Below are 14,349 nucleotides of genomic sequence, written 5' to 3'. Positions count from 1 at the left end.
AGCGACAACTCCCCTCAGCAGAGGTGTTGGAGCCTTGACTGGCTGATAGAGGGCGATTGACGACGTCGGGTGACGGAGCAAGTAACGGAGCGGGTGATGGAGCGGGGCTGGGGCAGGCAGAACCGCCGTATGTTTATCACGGTTTTCCCAGGCCACCGAATGGTGACGCTGCATATGCTGACGCAACGCTGTAGTCCCAACATGGCCCCCTGGCCACGCTTGCATTTCTGGCCACATAGTCGACATACGGCTACGTTTACTTCCTCGGGCGGCTTGAGGAAAAATTGCCACACCACCGAGTAGGAAACTTTGCCCCCGCTACTCTTCACTGGCTGACTGCTACTTCCTCCGTGCGCACCGGCACCACTACTGGCCGTGGTGGTAGGCTGCAGTGGAGCTGGTGCTCTACTCCGTGGACGTTTGGCTCCACTGACACTGATGCGACCCTGCTGCTGTCTCCTGGGCAACCCACCGACTGTTTTGCTCGCTGCCAAGCTGCCACCCTCTTCTCCTGATGATGCGGAAGAAATTGCCTGATGACGACGAGGCTGCCAAGTGCGATCAACCTCCTCATCATCAAGTAGGGTCTCCGCCTCACTACTAGCCCCCTCGGCTGCGTCTGGGTCAGGAGACAGACCTGTCTCTAGACCGGCTACCGAGCCACTCTCCTCGCCAGTACTTGTTCGCTTGGCTGCTGAAAAGGCCGATGTCTCCCCCCGTTCCTGACCGCCCTCTGTTAGCTCTTCCTCACTGTACAGTGGGGCTGAGCCCACAGCATGCGATACTTCGCTTGGTGAGGGAACAGCAAAGGACAGGGGCAGGTAGAGGACACGTGATTTCAGTGGGCTTGGTCCCGGGCCATGCCAACTAACGGTTGTGTCTGACGTACCCACCGACCGTTGGCTGTAGGTGTCAGAGGTGACCTGGGAAGAGGAAGACGACCGAGCCAACCAATCAATGACGGCAGGGTTGTCGGTGGAGACACGACCGCTGGATGACACCGGGAGCACTGGCCTCTGGCTGCGAATACTGCTGCCTCGACCCCTTCCTCTGCTGCCACGTCTGCTCGCTCCTAAAACATTGCCTCCTCTGCCACTCCTCTGCATGTTGTCTGACATACTATTTAATTCAACGATTAGGTGTCCCTGAGTAACAATCTCTGGCACTCAGTAACAATTCTGTCTGTCCCTGAGTATGAATTCTGTGGCCCTGAGTAACAATTGTGTGTCTGTGCAAGTAACAATTCTGTGTCTGTGCAAGTAACAATTTTTGTGTCTGTGAGAGTAACAATTCCTCTGGCACTCAGTAACAATTCTGTCTGTCCCTGAGTAACAATTCTCTGGCACTCAGTAACAATTCTGTCTGTCCCTGAGTAACAATTCTGTCTGTCCCTGAGTATGAATTCTGTGGCCCTGAGTAAGAATTCTCTGGCACTCAGTAACAATTCTGTCTGTCCCTGAGTATGAATTCTGTGGCCCTGAGTAACAATTGTGTGTCTGTGCAAGTAACAATTCTGTGTCTGTGCAAGTAACAATTTTGTGTCTGTGAGAGTAACAATTCTCTGGCACTCAGTAACAATTCTGTCTGTCCCTGAGTAACAATTCTCTGGCACTCAGTAACAATTTCTGTCTGTCCCTGAGTATGAATTCCTGTGGCCCTGAGTAACAATTCTGTCTCTGTGCGAGTAACAATTCTGTGTCTGTGCAAGTAACAATTTTGTGTCTGTGAGAGTAACAATTCTCTGGCACTCAGTAACAATTCTGTCTGTCCCTGAGTAACAATTCTCTGGCACTCAGTAACAATTCTGTCTGTCCCTGAGTAACAATTCTCTGGCACTCAGTAACAATTCTGTCTGTCCCTGAGTAACAATTCTCTGGCACTCAGTAACAATTGTGTGTCTGTGCAAGTAACAATTCTGTGTCTGTGCAAGTAACAATTTTGTGTCTGTGAGAGTAACAATTCTCTGGCACTCAGTAACAATTCTGTCTGTCCCTGAGTAACAATTCTCTGGCACTCAGTAACAATTCTGTCTGTCCCTGAGTATGAATTCTGTGGCCCTGAGTAACAATTCTGTCTCTGTGCGAGTAACAATTCTGTGTCTGTGCAAGTAACAATTTTGTGTCCTGTGAGAGTAACAATTCTCTGGCACTCAGTAACAATTCTGTCTGTCCCTGAGTAACAATTCTCTGGCACTCAGTAACAATTCTGTCTGTCCCTGAGTAACAATTCTCTGGCACTCAGTAACAATTCTGTCTGTCCCTGAGTAACAATTCTCTGGCACTCAGTAACAATTGTGTGTCTGTGCAAGTAACAATTCTGTGTCTGTGCAAGTAACAATTTTGTGTCTGTGAGAGTAACAATTCTCTGGCACTCAGTAACAATTCTGTCTGTCCCTGAGTAACAATTCTCTGGCACTCAGTAACAATTCTGTCTGTCCCTGAGTATGAATTCTGTGGCCCTGAGTAACAATTCTGTCTCTGTGCGAGTAACAATTCTGTGTCTGTGCAAGTAACAATTTTGTGTCTGTGAGAGTAACAATTCTCTGGCACTCAGTAACAATTCTGTCTGTCCCTGAGTAACAATTCTCTGGCACTCAGTAACAATTCTGTCTGTCCCTGAGTAACAATTCTCTGGCACTCAGTAACAATTCTGTCTGTCCCTGAGTAACAATTCTCTGGCACTCAGTAACAATTGTGTGTCTGTGCAAGTAACAATTCTGTGTCTGTGCAAGTAACAATTTTGTGTCTGTGAGAGTAACAATTCTCTGGCACTCAGTAACAATTCTGTCTGTCCCTGAGTAACAATTCTCTGGCACTCAGTAACAATTCTGTCTGTCCCTGAGTATGAATTCTGTGGCCCTGAGTAACAATTCTGTCTCTGTGCGAGTAACAATTCTGTGTCTGTGCAAGTAACAATTTTGTGTCTGTGAGAGTAACAATTCTCTGGCACTCAGTAACAATTCTGTCTGTCCCTGAGTAACAATTCTATGGCACTCAGTAACAATTCTGTCTTCCCTGAGTAACAATTCTCTGGCACTCAGTAACAATTCTGTCTGTCCCTGAGTATGAATTCTGTGGCCCTGAGTAACAATTCTGTCTCTGTGCGAGTAACAATTCTGTGTCTGTGCAAGTAACAATTTTGTGTCTGTGAGAGTAACAATTCTCTGGCACTCAGTAACAATTCTGTCTGTCCCTGAGTAACAATTCTCTGGCACTCAGTAACAATTCTGTCTGTCCCTGAGTAACAATTCTCTGGCACTCAGTAACAATTGTGTGTCTGTGCAAGTAACAATTCTGTGTCTGTGCAAGTAACAATTTTGTGTCTGTGAGAGTAACAATTCTCTGGCACTCAGTAACAATTCTGTCTGTCCCTGAGTAACAATTCTCTGGCACTCAGTAACAATTCTGTCTGTCCCTGAGTATGAATTCTGTGGCCCTGAGTAACAATTCTGTCTCTGTGCGAGTAACAATTCTGTGTCTGTGCAAGTAACAATTTTGTGTCTGTGAGAGTAACAATTCTCTGGCACTCAGTAACAATTCTGTCTGTCCCTGAGTAACAATTCTCTGGCACTCAGTAACAATTCTGTCTGTCCCTGAGTAACAATTCTCTGGCACTCAGTAACAATTCTGTCTGTCCCTGAGTAACAATTCTCTGGCACTCAGTAACAATTGTGTGTCTGTGCAAGTAACAATTCTGTGTCTGTGCAAGTAACAATTTTGTGTCTGTGAGAGTAACAATTCTCTGGCACTCAGTAACAATTCTGTCTGTCCCTGAGTAACAATTCTCTGGCACTCAGTAACAATTCTGTCTGTCCCTGAGTATGAATTCTGTGGCCCTGAGTAACAATTGTGTGTCTGTGCAAGTAACAATTCTGTGTCTGTGCAAGTAACAATTTTGTGTCTGTGAGAGTAACAATTCTCTGGCACTCAGTAACAATTCTGTCTGTCCCTGAGTAACAATTCTCTGGCACTCAGTAACAATTCTGTCTGTCCCTGAGTAACAATTCTGTCTGTCCCTGAGTATGAATTCTGTGGACCTGAGTAAGAATTCTCTGGCACTCAGTAACAATTCTGTCTGTCCCTGAGTATGAATTCTGTGGCCCTGAGTAACAATTGTGTGTCTGTGCAAGTAACAATTCTGTGTCTGTGCAAGTAACAATTTTGTGTCTGTGAGAGTAACAATTCTCTGGCACTCAGTAACAATTCTGTCTGTCCCTGAGTAACAATTCTCTGGCACTCAGTAACAATTCTGTCTGTCCCTGAGTAACAATTCTCTGGCACTCAGTAACAATTCTGTCTGTCCCTGAGTAACAATTCTGTCTGTCCCTGAGAATGAATTCTGTGGCCCTGAGTAAGAATTCTCTGGCACTCAGTAACAATTCTGTCTGTCCCTGAGTAACAATTCTCTGGCACTCAGTAACAATTCTGTCTGTCCCTGAGTAAAAATTCTGTGGCCCTAATAACGTTTCTGTGGCCCTAAGTAACAATTCTCTGGCACTGAGTAACAATTCTGTCTGTCCCTGAGTATGAATTCTGTGGCCCTAACTAGCGTTTCTTTGTCCCTAAAGAACGATTCTGTGGCCCTCATTAACAAGTCTGTGTCCCTGAGTAATGGTTCTCTGTCCCTAAGTAACTTCTCTCTGTCCCCAAGTATTGTTTCTGTGGCCCTAACTCTGTCCCTGTCCCTAGTACAGAGCGGTCTGCCTCTGTTCAATGACTGCAGGCAAATGAAGATTTCCAAAATGGCCGCTATATATACCTCGACCATTACACAGTGCTGGCTGGCTGGCTGCTGATTGGCTGATGCGATCACATGTCGTTGAGGAATGCATTATGGGGCAGCGCGCCTTGTCTGCGCGCCTTCCCCGACATCCCCGCTCCGTCGCCGCACATGTCAGCCGCCATTTTCGGAAAAATTTCGATTCGCGCGTCCGAATTAGGCTGTTTTTCGGATTCGGCACGAATCGAAATTTTTCCGAAATTCGACTCGAATTCCACTTCGGATACTTCGATTCGCTCATCTCTAATACTGACCCTAGTATGTGTATGTATGAATGTGAGTTAGGGACCTTAGATTGAGGGTTAGGGACTGATGTTAATGTACAATATCTATGTAAAACGCTGCATAAATTGAGGGTGCTATGTAAGTACCTGAAATAAATAGTACAGGGCAGGGGCAGACTGACAACTCATGGGGCCCCTGGGCAATAGGGGATCATGGGGCCCCTGTGTCCTTGTCCAAACTCAAAAAAGCCTATGAAAAAGGTACCAGGGGCATCTCATGGGGCCCCCTACTGACCCTGGGCCCTCAGGCAGTGCCTGAGTTTCCAAATGGTCAGTCTGCCCCTGGTACAGGGGGATTCAGGAGGACACAATATTAGGATCAGGAGGGCACTGTACAGGTTCTGGGACACTGCCCAGGCCATCCTTGGACAGCTTGGTAAAAAGCATGACTGTGCCAGCAAATCCAGGACAGTTGGCAAGTATGATCTCAAGCAAGATTATCATGGGGCCCCTGGGCAGTGCCCGTGGTTTAAGACAGCCCCGATACTAACCTAGGTGGATGAAGCATCGATCTAATGCTGCCTCTGCTGGCACCATCAAAAACTGATATTGTGCTTTTTTACACTTTTTAGGTGAATGAGTAGGGGTACTATATACCCCATACTCATTCACATGGGCAGAGGGGGAGGCAGGATCTGGGGGGCCCCTTGTTAAGCACCCCCCGCCCGCAGACCCCCACAACCACTGCCCAGGGTTGTGAGGAAGAGACCTTTGTCCCCATCAATATGGGGACAAGGTGCTTTGGAGGAGGAGCCACTCTACCCCAAATACCCTAAAGCACCCCCCCATATTAAGGGCATGTGGCCTGGTATGGTTCCCCCCCCACCTGCCGGACCGCACGCTCGGATAAGGGTCTGCTATGGATAGGGGGGACACCAAGCCGTTTTTTTTTTTTTTAATTCTAACCGTTCTGAATATTTGGAATTCGTTAGATAATGGATAAACAGAATTAAACTAAATTAATTCCGAAACAAATCCATGATTCAAAACTAGTACATAACAAATTTATACAATTGGAATTTTTCTGTTCTACAAATGTCTAAGCCAAACGAACTTTGGCTGTACTTCTCTTTTAATATGTTGATTTCCAATGAACGTCAGCTCCATCTAGTGGCCATAATATACATATTTTCCTGAAATAATCAGACAAATATTATGGTCACTAGAAGAGGCTTACGATCATACAAAATCAATGTATTAAACAAAATACATCCGCAATTCGTGAAGGATGGGCGAATGATTGAGAAATTCATCCAATGAATTTTTTCTACACAGACCCTTTAGTGTGGGGTAATAGATGTTTTCAATGTTTTCATTGTCTCATGTAATACCCGTGTAGCGCACCCTCAAAGGAGCTGCTGGTGAATTTAGTCCTGTTTCCTCCTTAGAGCACACACAGCCAGGCAAACAGCATTTTCCTCACTCTTCCACTGGTCCCAAAGAACAGTCTAAGGCAGGGGTGGACTGACCATTTGGAAACTCGGGCACTGCCCGAGGGCCCGGGGTCAATAGGGGGCCCCATGAGATGCCCCTGCTACCTTTTTTCATAGTCTTTTTTGAGTTTGAGCAAGGACACAGGGGCCCCATGATCCCCTATTGCCCGGGGGCCCCATGAGTTGTCAGTCCGCCCCTGGTCTAAGGGGTTTCTTTTTGAGTTTTTATTGGGAACAATGAACTTTGATAGGGAGAGGGAGCATGGGATACCCCGATAAACTTTAGAACTGAACAACTTGGGGACTCCTCAACTTCTGGCTACACTGTGCAAAAAAGAAAGAGGATCTCAATTCTGATAGTCACTACTCTTCAGCACTGGGGTCATTTACTCACTTGATCATCGGTTACCTCCTGCTGATATCCACCAGGCTCTTCTTAGTTAGGGAGATGTGGACTCACACCACCATAGGACAGCTGGACTCTTTCCCACCAATTTCCTCCTTTCTCTCTCCTGTGAGCTTCTCCAAACCCAAGCTGATCCCCAGACTTGAGCTTGCAGATAGGTCCACCACCTAAGCCTAGCTGGGACCTTGGTGTCTTCCTGATGGCTTCCTCCCAGACTTCTGCCCCAGGAGAACCTCCTCCTGCAGAACTGGACCCATGAACATTGTACACCGATGACTATGGGCTCTCTCACCACCTACTGTGCACACCTCTCCAGACATTGACTAGAGTTCCATAAATATTCAGGCTGCATGCCCTGCTCTTCCTCCCACCATGATTTTAGAATCCTCTAGAAGACAGGGGGAAGTAAACAATCAACCCCTGCTCGTCTGATTACAGGGGAGCCAAACAAAATGTATCTAGCAGCCTACACTACACTGGGAGGGTGCCACACCTGAACATTTCAAAATGTATAGAGAGAAGCATTACAGAAGGCAGGCCTGGACTGTCCATAGAGCACACTGGGCTTTTACTCAGTGGGCCGATGCCACCGAGCTGCACGCAGGGGCGGACTGACCATTTGGAAACTCGGGCACTGCTCAAGGGCCCGGGGTCAGTAGGGGGCCCCATGAGATGCCCCTGGTACCTTTTTTCATAGGCTTTTTTGAGTTTGGTTAAGGACACAGGGGCCCCATGATCCCCTATTGCCCGGGGGCCCCATGAGTTGTCAGTATGCCCCTGGCTGCATGTCTGCGGACCTTCACTTCAGGAGGCTGCCTGTATTAGAGAACAAGTCGAGCTCCACTCCTGCCGGGAGCAGCCACAACTCTCACAATCGGCTCTGCTCTGAATGGCTCAGCTATTTCCGCCTCAGTCCAGTCAGGAGCATGAGTGAGCCCCGTGTGGCGCCCGCACAGATTTGCCCTGGCTTCTCCCCTTACCCTGTGTGTTCTGCCCAGTAGAGAAACCCCCTCCAGCAAGGAGCAGCTACAGCTTCATCTCCATGGACACATGGCAAGTACACGGCACCATTGCAGAGGTGTGTGATTAGGTCCAGGGGCAGACTGACAACTCACGGGGCCCCCGGGCAATAGGGGATCATGGGGCCCCTGTGTCCTTGCCCAAACTCAAAAAAACCTATGAAAAAGGTACCAGGGGCATCTCATGGGGCCCCCTGCTGACCCCGGGCCCTCGGGCAGTGCCTGAGTTTCCAAATGGTCAGTCTGCCCCTGATTAGGTCTACCCTCTGCAAAATGAGGGGGGAGATCATGTGTGTATGCGCATGGAGCCACACTACAACCCCCCAGTCATGTTTCCATCCTTTCCTTTTCTGCTGGTGTTCCACTTTCCGTGCCATGCATCTGCCTTCACCCCCCCCCCCCCCCCCATTTAGGTCTTCTGCAGGGTCTGTAGACTTCTGGCACGGTCTATGCAAGGGGGGGGGGGGGGTTGTGATTGCTAGGGACACTGTAATGTAAAGGGGCACTCCGTTTTATATCACAGTGCCCCTTTACATTACAGTGCGGAAGACCAACTCAGTGAATATTCTGTCACCAACTACCCCAGTGAATGCCCACCTCCCCCCCTTCTCATGGTCCCTGGAAAAATTGGCTGCTCTAAAATGCCCAGGTCTATTTTTTGTCCCAGTCCGGACCTGACAGAAAGTATAATTATAAATTCAAAGGGGCGGTCCTCACAGAATTTATATTTCAGAGTTTGGTAGATGCCGATGTCCCAGGAGGACAGGAGCAGGGATGGGAATTGTGGCAGAGAGATCTCACTGTTGGAGTCTCCAAGACACATAAAAATCTAGGGGATGACGTCACAAAGCCCACCAATCTAATACCACTTAGAGCCACCTACCTGCAGGACAGAGTTTCTCTCTTGTAGGAGAAATCTTTCCCTGACCACCTGCACTTTCCTTCTTAGCAGGCCACGATCTGGCATGGCATGGTGGGCATTCTTATACTTTTGTATCTCCAAGCAACAAAGTAAGTTATTCTCAATGAGTGGAAGTCCCTCTTCAGGACCATGCGTCTGGAGATACCTCAAGAAATGTAGCACTTCAGGAGTTGGCCAGCCCTCGGCGGCAAGCTGAAGAGCCCGGTTGAAGGCACTTATATCCTCCACGGTTGGCTGCATCTGTGCCTGGTGGCCAATGTTGTTCTTCCGACTATGAAGACGCTTCAGGACCATCTTGCTGGTGAGAACTTGGAGAATGGGCTCCAGTCTTGCCCATCCTTCATCTCCTGGCTGTTCCACGCCATAGTCTTTTAACCGGCCAAGCACCTCATTCCAGAAGTTATGGAAGGATGGATCCAAGAGCGAGCTGAGAAAAAATGTTACTTCTTTTATGGACAAATTGCTAATCCTGCCCTTGGGGAGCTCATGGGTTAAACGTTTCTTTAGTCCTTGCAGGTGTGGGAAATGAAGAAAATCCAGTTCTAGAACCTTCTGTACCAATCCTACCACTTTTCTGTCACTTTTGTCACTCTGCAGAGCATGAAGTACCTCCAGAGCCTTCAAGGTCTGGGGATCCTCTGTTTCTTGTACGACTTTCCTGTACACCTTGTACACAGTTCTGTTCTGTAGTATCTCTATCAGGGTATCAGGCTCCGACAGCAGCTGGCCAGGATACTCGGGGAAGACCTTGGCCACCCTCAGAGAGTCTTTCCGTCTCCTGACCTTCTTCTTTGTATCTTCAGAGTTTCCTGCCAATTGTTGGCCTTCTTTACCTGCCCTGCATGAATTAGAAAGGGCATATGTTAATGTATTATATTGTTATATTATATTAGAGGTTTGAATATATTATCCAAAAGTATTTATTTCATTATGTTCTGTTTCATATGCTGCTTTATGCATTGAAATGCCTTCTTAGACCCAGTCTGTCTGGACGATATGATCACTTGCTGACTTGGCACCATCCACAGGCAGTTTAACTCTTCAGATACAGAAGTTGAATCAAATGCAGCTTTTCTTAACCGCATGCCACCCAGCCACTGTACATATACGGTGGCAGGGCGGCACTCACAGGCAAAACCACGTTTTAAAACGTGTGTTTTGTAAACAAATAGGGGGCGCGCGCGAGGCGCGCTGCCGCCCTATTTGTCCTGTGGATCACCGCCGCAGATGTCAGTTGCCGGTTCACAGCCGCTCATTAGCGGCTATGTCCCGGCGATCGGCGGTAAACGGTGACAGAGAGCTGTGCTGTCTCTCACCTCTCTGTCAGCTCGAGGATTGAGCTGATCGAGAAAGAATAGTTTCACTTTCTCGATCAGCCTTGTCCCGCCCAGTACACACCCCCGTTCCCTAGTAAAACACTCCCCCTCACTCCTATAACCCTTCCCTGCTAAATAAAGTTAACCCCTTCCTCCCCAGTGCCATTAGTACAGTGTCAGTTTTTTTTTTTTTGCACTGATCACTGTATTAGTGTTTTTGGGGATGTCAGTGACCCCAAGTCAGTACCCCCCAATGTCAGAATGTCCGTCGCAGTCCCGCAGTCCTGCTATAAGTCGCTGGTTGCTGCCATAAGTCCCTGATCGCCGCCATAATTCGCTGATCGCCGCCATTATTAGTATAAAAAAAACCCTAAAAATCCCAGTATCTTTCCCGCCATTTGTAAACGCTATAACTTTCACGTAAACCAATTAATTTAAACGTATTGGGTTTTTTTTTTTAGCAAAGACATGTCGCAGAATGCATTTTGGCTGAAATTTATGACTAAATTTGATTTTTGCATTTTTTTTTTACTGGACATGTTTTATAGCAAAAAGTCCAAAATATTGTTTTTTTTCCTCAAAATTGTCAGCCTTTTTTTTTTTATAGCGCAAAAAATAAAAACCGCATAGGCAAACAAATACCACCGAAAGAAAGCTCAATTTGTGGGGAAAAAAAGGATGTAAATTTCATTTATGTACCGTATTGCATGACCGCGCAATTGTCCGTTAAACTAGCGCAGCGCTGTATAGCAAAAAAATTGCAGTATTTATACCATAGTTTGTAGACGCTACAACTTCCACACAAAGCAATCAATATACACTTATTGGGATTTTTTTTACCAAAAACATGGAGCAGAATACATTTTGGCCTAAATTTATAACCAAGTTTGAGTTTACTAAATATTTTTTATAGCTGAAAATAAAAAATATTGTTTTTCTTCAAAATTTTTGGCGTTTTTTTGTTTATAGCGTGAAAAATAAAAAGCGCACAGGTGATCAAATTACACCGTAAGAAAGCTCTATTTGTGTGAAAAAAAGGACGTAAATTTCGTTTGGGTGCAGCATTGCATGACCGCGCAATTATCAGTTGAATTAGTGCAGCGCCGAGTAGCAAAAAGAGGCGTGGTCATTAAGGGGGGTAAATCCTCTGGAGGTCAAGTGGTTAAGCTAATTGCAGTGTAGATTATGTTTTTTCAGTCTTTTGAAGTGTAAGAAGACAATGACTTTAGCATGCGTAATCACTGCAAATAACTAACACTGACTGAGCCCTAAGAAATTTAAAAAGGTTTGGTCCCCTTGGTTAAATATACAAGCCGCAATACCATCAGACTAAGAGACATATCTGTATGTGATGCTATGCAGCTATGCGCTATAGGGGTATTACGACCAATCCATTGCACTCGGATTGATTGAACTACATACCAAGTGTTGCTGGAAATCTAGGACATATATTCTGTGCTCTGTATGGCAGTACTATATTGAGTGGGCGGCACAGTGGCTTAGTGGTTAGCACTTCTGCCTTGCATTAATTGGGTCATGGGTTCAGTTCCCAACCATGGCGCCTCCTGCATGGAGTTTGCATTTTCTCCCTGTGTTCGCGTGGGTTTCCTCCGGGTACCCCAGTTTCCTCCCACACTCCAAAGACATGCTGGTAGATAACTTGGCTCCTGTCTAAATTGTCCTAGTTTCATCCCTGGCCATGTGGGATCTCCTACATGGTGGGGGTTGGGGAAAGACCTGGCAACCTACCCTGTAAAAATAAATGCTAAGAGAATTCATGGAAAAAGTCGCTTACGAGTGACAGTCCATGCAATCGCCGAGGGTCGGATACGACTGAATGGATAGATAGACTCTATTGAGTGGAGTTCATTTACTTTTTGCTCTTCTCTCTTTATTTTAGTTTGGTACATTGTATACTTTTATAACCTTTGTGTTTGCAAAAAAAACAAAACAAATTTACCTTTAGAAACAAACACTGACTGAGGGAACATGGAAGAAACAGCTAGGCCTGAACGAACTAGCAATAAACAGGAGGGGAGGAAATCATAAAGGTAACAAGCCAACACATTTTGGAAGCTACGTTTCCACTTCATAAAGGCATCAAGTGCTGGTGTGAAAAATGTAATGGACTCAGATGGGTTAAATGATTCAGCTCAGAAGTTGGCTGCTTAACCACCTGGCTGTTGAAGCCCTGACACAGGGGCAATGTTGTAGCACCCAAAACACATTGGCAGGGGCGGACTGACAACTCATGGGGCCCCCGGGCAATAGGGGATCATGGGGCCCCGTGTCCTTGCCCAAACTCAAAAAAGCCTATGAAAAAGGTACCAGGGGCATCTCATGGGGCCCCCTACTGACCCCGGGCCCTCGGGCAGTGCCCGAGTTTCCAAATGGTCAGTCCGCCCCTGCACATTGGCTTGTTACCACTCGACTAAGGCTGGCCATACATTATACAATTTTCTTGAGATTTTTGGTTTAGATTTACCAAAAACCATATAATAGGAGGTCAAACCTAACAACACTTTCAATTGTATCCAATCAGGCGAGCCCTTGCACTACACAGTTGAAGGTAAATCTAAAGGAAATTGGGCAGAAAATTGTATAGTGTATGGCCAGCCTTATATGATGAGGCAAATACTTTTGGACTCCCAAACCTGTGTTTTGATGCTCAGCTTTTTTTCACAGCTGTGGCAGCTTTTAGGCTCCTTGGTGCCAGAAAGTTGCCTAGCTTGAGTCACAATGCCCTTCAGTATGGAATTATCTTCACACCCAGAACCAGATCCAGCATCTTGCCCTGTTACTGGGACAGAAAGTGTTGAGCATTATCTTCCATACAAAAAGTAATGGCAAATCCAATATTTTGGAGTTGTTGTGGGAACAGGATGAGAGAGGAAATCTTCAATGGGGACATCTGTTTTGGTGACATCTGTCTCAAAGGTGGTTTACCTTCACTTTGGAGAGATTTCCTCTGATCTCCTGTTGTTTCCCAAGACAGGAGGTAGAAGAAAATTTCCTCAGTGGCACACATACAGTAAAACCATTCCTCTGTTTATCCAGGCAAAAAAGTTTTGTTTAAACGCCCTGTGGGTGGGGCGAAAAGCGTTGACGTATTTCCGGTCGGTTCCCCGAACGTTCAACGTCATTTCCGGTGAGTGGAACGCACGCCGAGGGATGTGTTCCAGGCGGTCATTTTTTTGACGAGCAAAGAAAGTTCGTAAGAAAGTTTGTTTGTTATGGAGGCTGTCACCCTGCTGTATACAAGGCTGTGAGTTCCTAGGAGCTGTGGAAATTCGTATTTGTTACTCGAAAATTCGTATGATGTCCTTAAATAAATGCTGGTTTTTATCCTTTGAAATGTGAGTGGTTTGGCATGAATTAATTATAAAAGGGGCATAACAGTATCACACTATTAGTTTTTTTTGCTCCCTTTTGGAACTTGGTGGTGTGGCGAGGAGATGATTGAAGAATCATCCATAGGTTTGAGGTGGAAAATAGAGGAGTCCTCAAAGGGGGTCCAGGAGCCCTAAATAATCCTGAAAGGTGTTTTACTCACCAATATCTGGTGAGTGCGGTTTATGTTGGTTTTTGGCACTGGTGGATGGTGGAAGAATTATTTGAAGCACTGAAGTTTATTATATTTTTTAAGAAAGTTTTTTTAGATCACTGGACTTTTATATATATATTTTTTTAGATTTTTGTGTCACGGTATTGTGGTCACTTATTTTCATCACTGGACTTTGAAAATTATTTTATATTTATTTATTAATTGTGTTTTGCGCTGGTTTATATTGGAAAAAAAGTTTTGTTACTTTCTCTTTAGAAAAAAAAACATTATTTTAAAAAACATTATTTTAAAATATTACAAGTGCTATTATTATTATTATTATTATTATTATTATTAATAATAAACAATAATGTAAATAATAATAATAACAATAATAGTAATAAAAATATTTAGAAAAATAATAATAATAATAATATTTTTTTATTATTATTTAAAAAATAAATTATTATTATTATTATTTAATTATTATAATTTTAATAACCGAATATAATTATTATTATTTACACATTATTACATTATTATTATTAAAAAAATATTTTTATTATTATTATTATTTTAATTACTTATTTAAAGTGTTACTAAATCCATGACCCTGCATTCACCATATCTTGTCTCCCCGGACCCT

The 14,349-nt window shown here is 45.2% G+C and overlaps 1 protein-coding gene across 1 annotated transcript in view; it reads right to left on the bottom strand.

The window, feature by feature from the left end:
• LOC149437762 (uncharacterized) overlaps positions 1–14,349 on the bottom strand; it is a 109,035-nt gene that overhangs the window by 35,617 nt on the left and 59,069 nt on the right. Inside the window, exon 16 of the mRNA XM_089660652.1 lies at positions 8,805–9,681. Within this exon, the coding sequence (XP_089516778.1) occupies positions 8,805–9,681 (877 nt within the window). The remainder of the gene's footprint in view (positions 1–8,804; positions 9,682–14,349) is intronic.

This window comes from Staurois parvus, unplaced genomic scaffold, assembly GCF_062004578.1.
Source record: "Staurois parvus isolate SC_StPar_1 unplaced genomic scaffold, SC_StPar_1.0 ptg001257l, whole genome shotgun sequence".
NCBI lineage: Eukaryota > Metazoa > Chordata > Amphibia > Anura > Ranidae > Staurois > Staurois parvus.
This window is presented reverse-complemented; position numbering and strand designations above follow the sequence as displayed.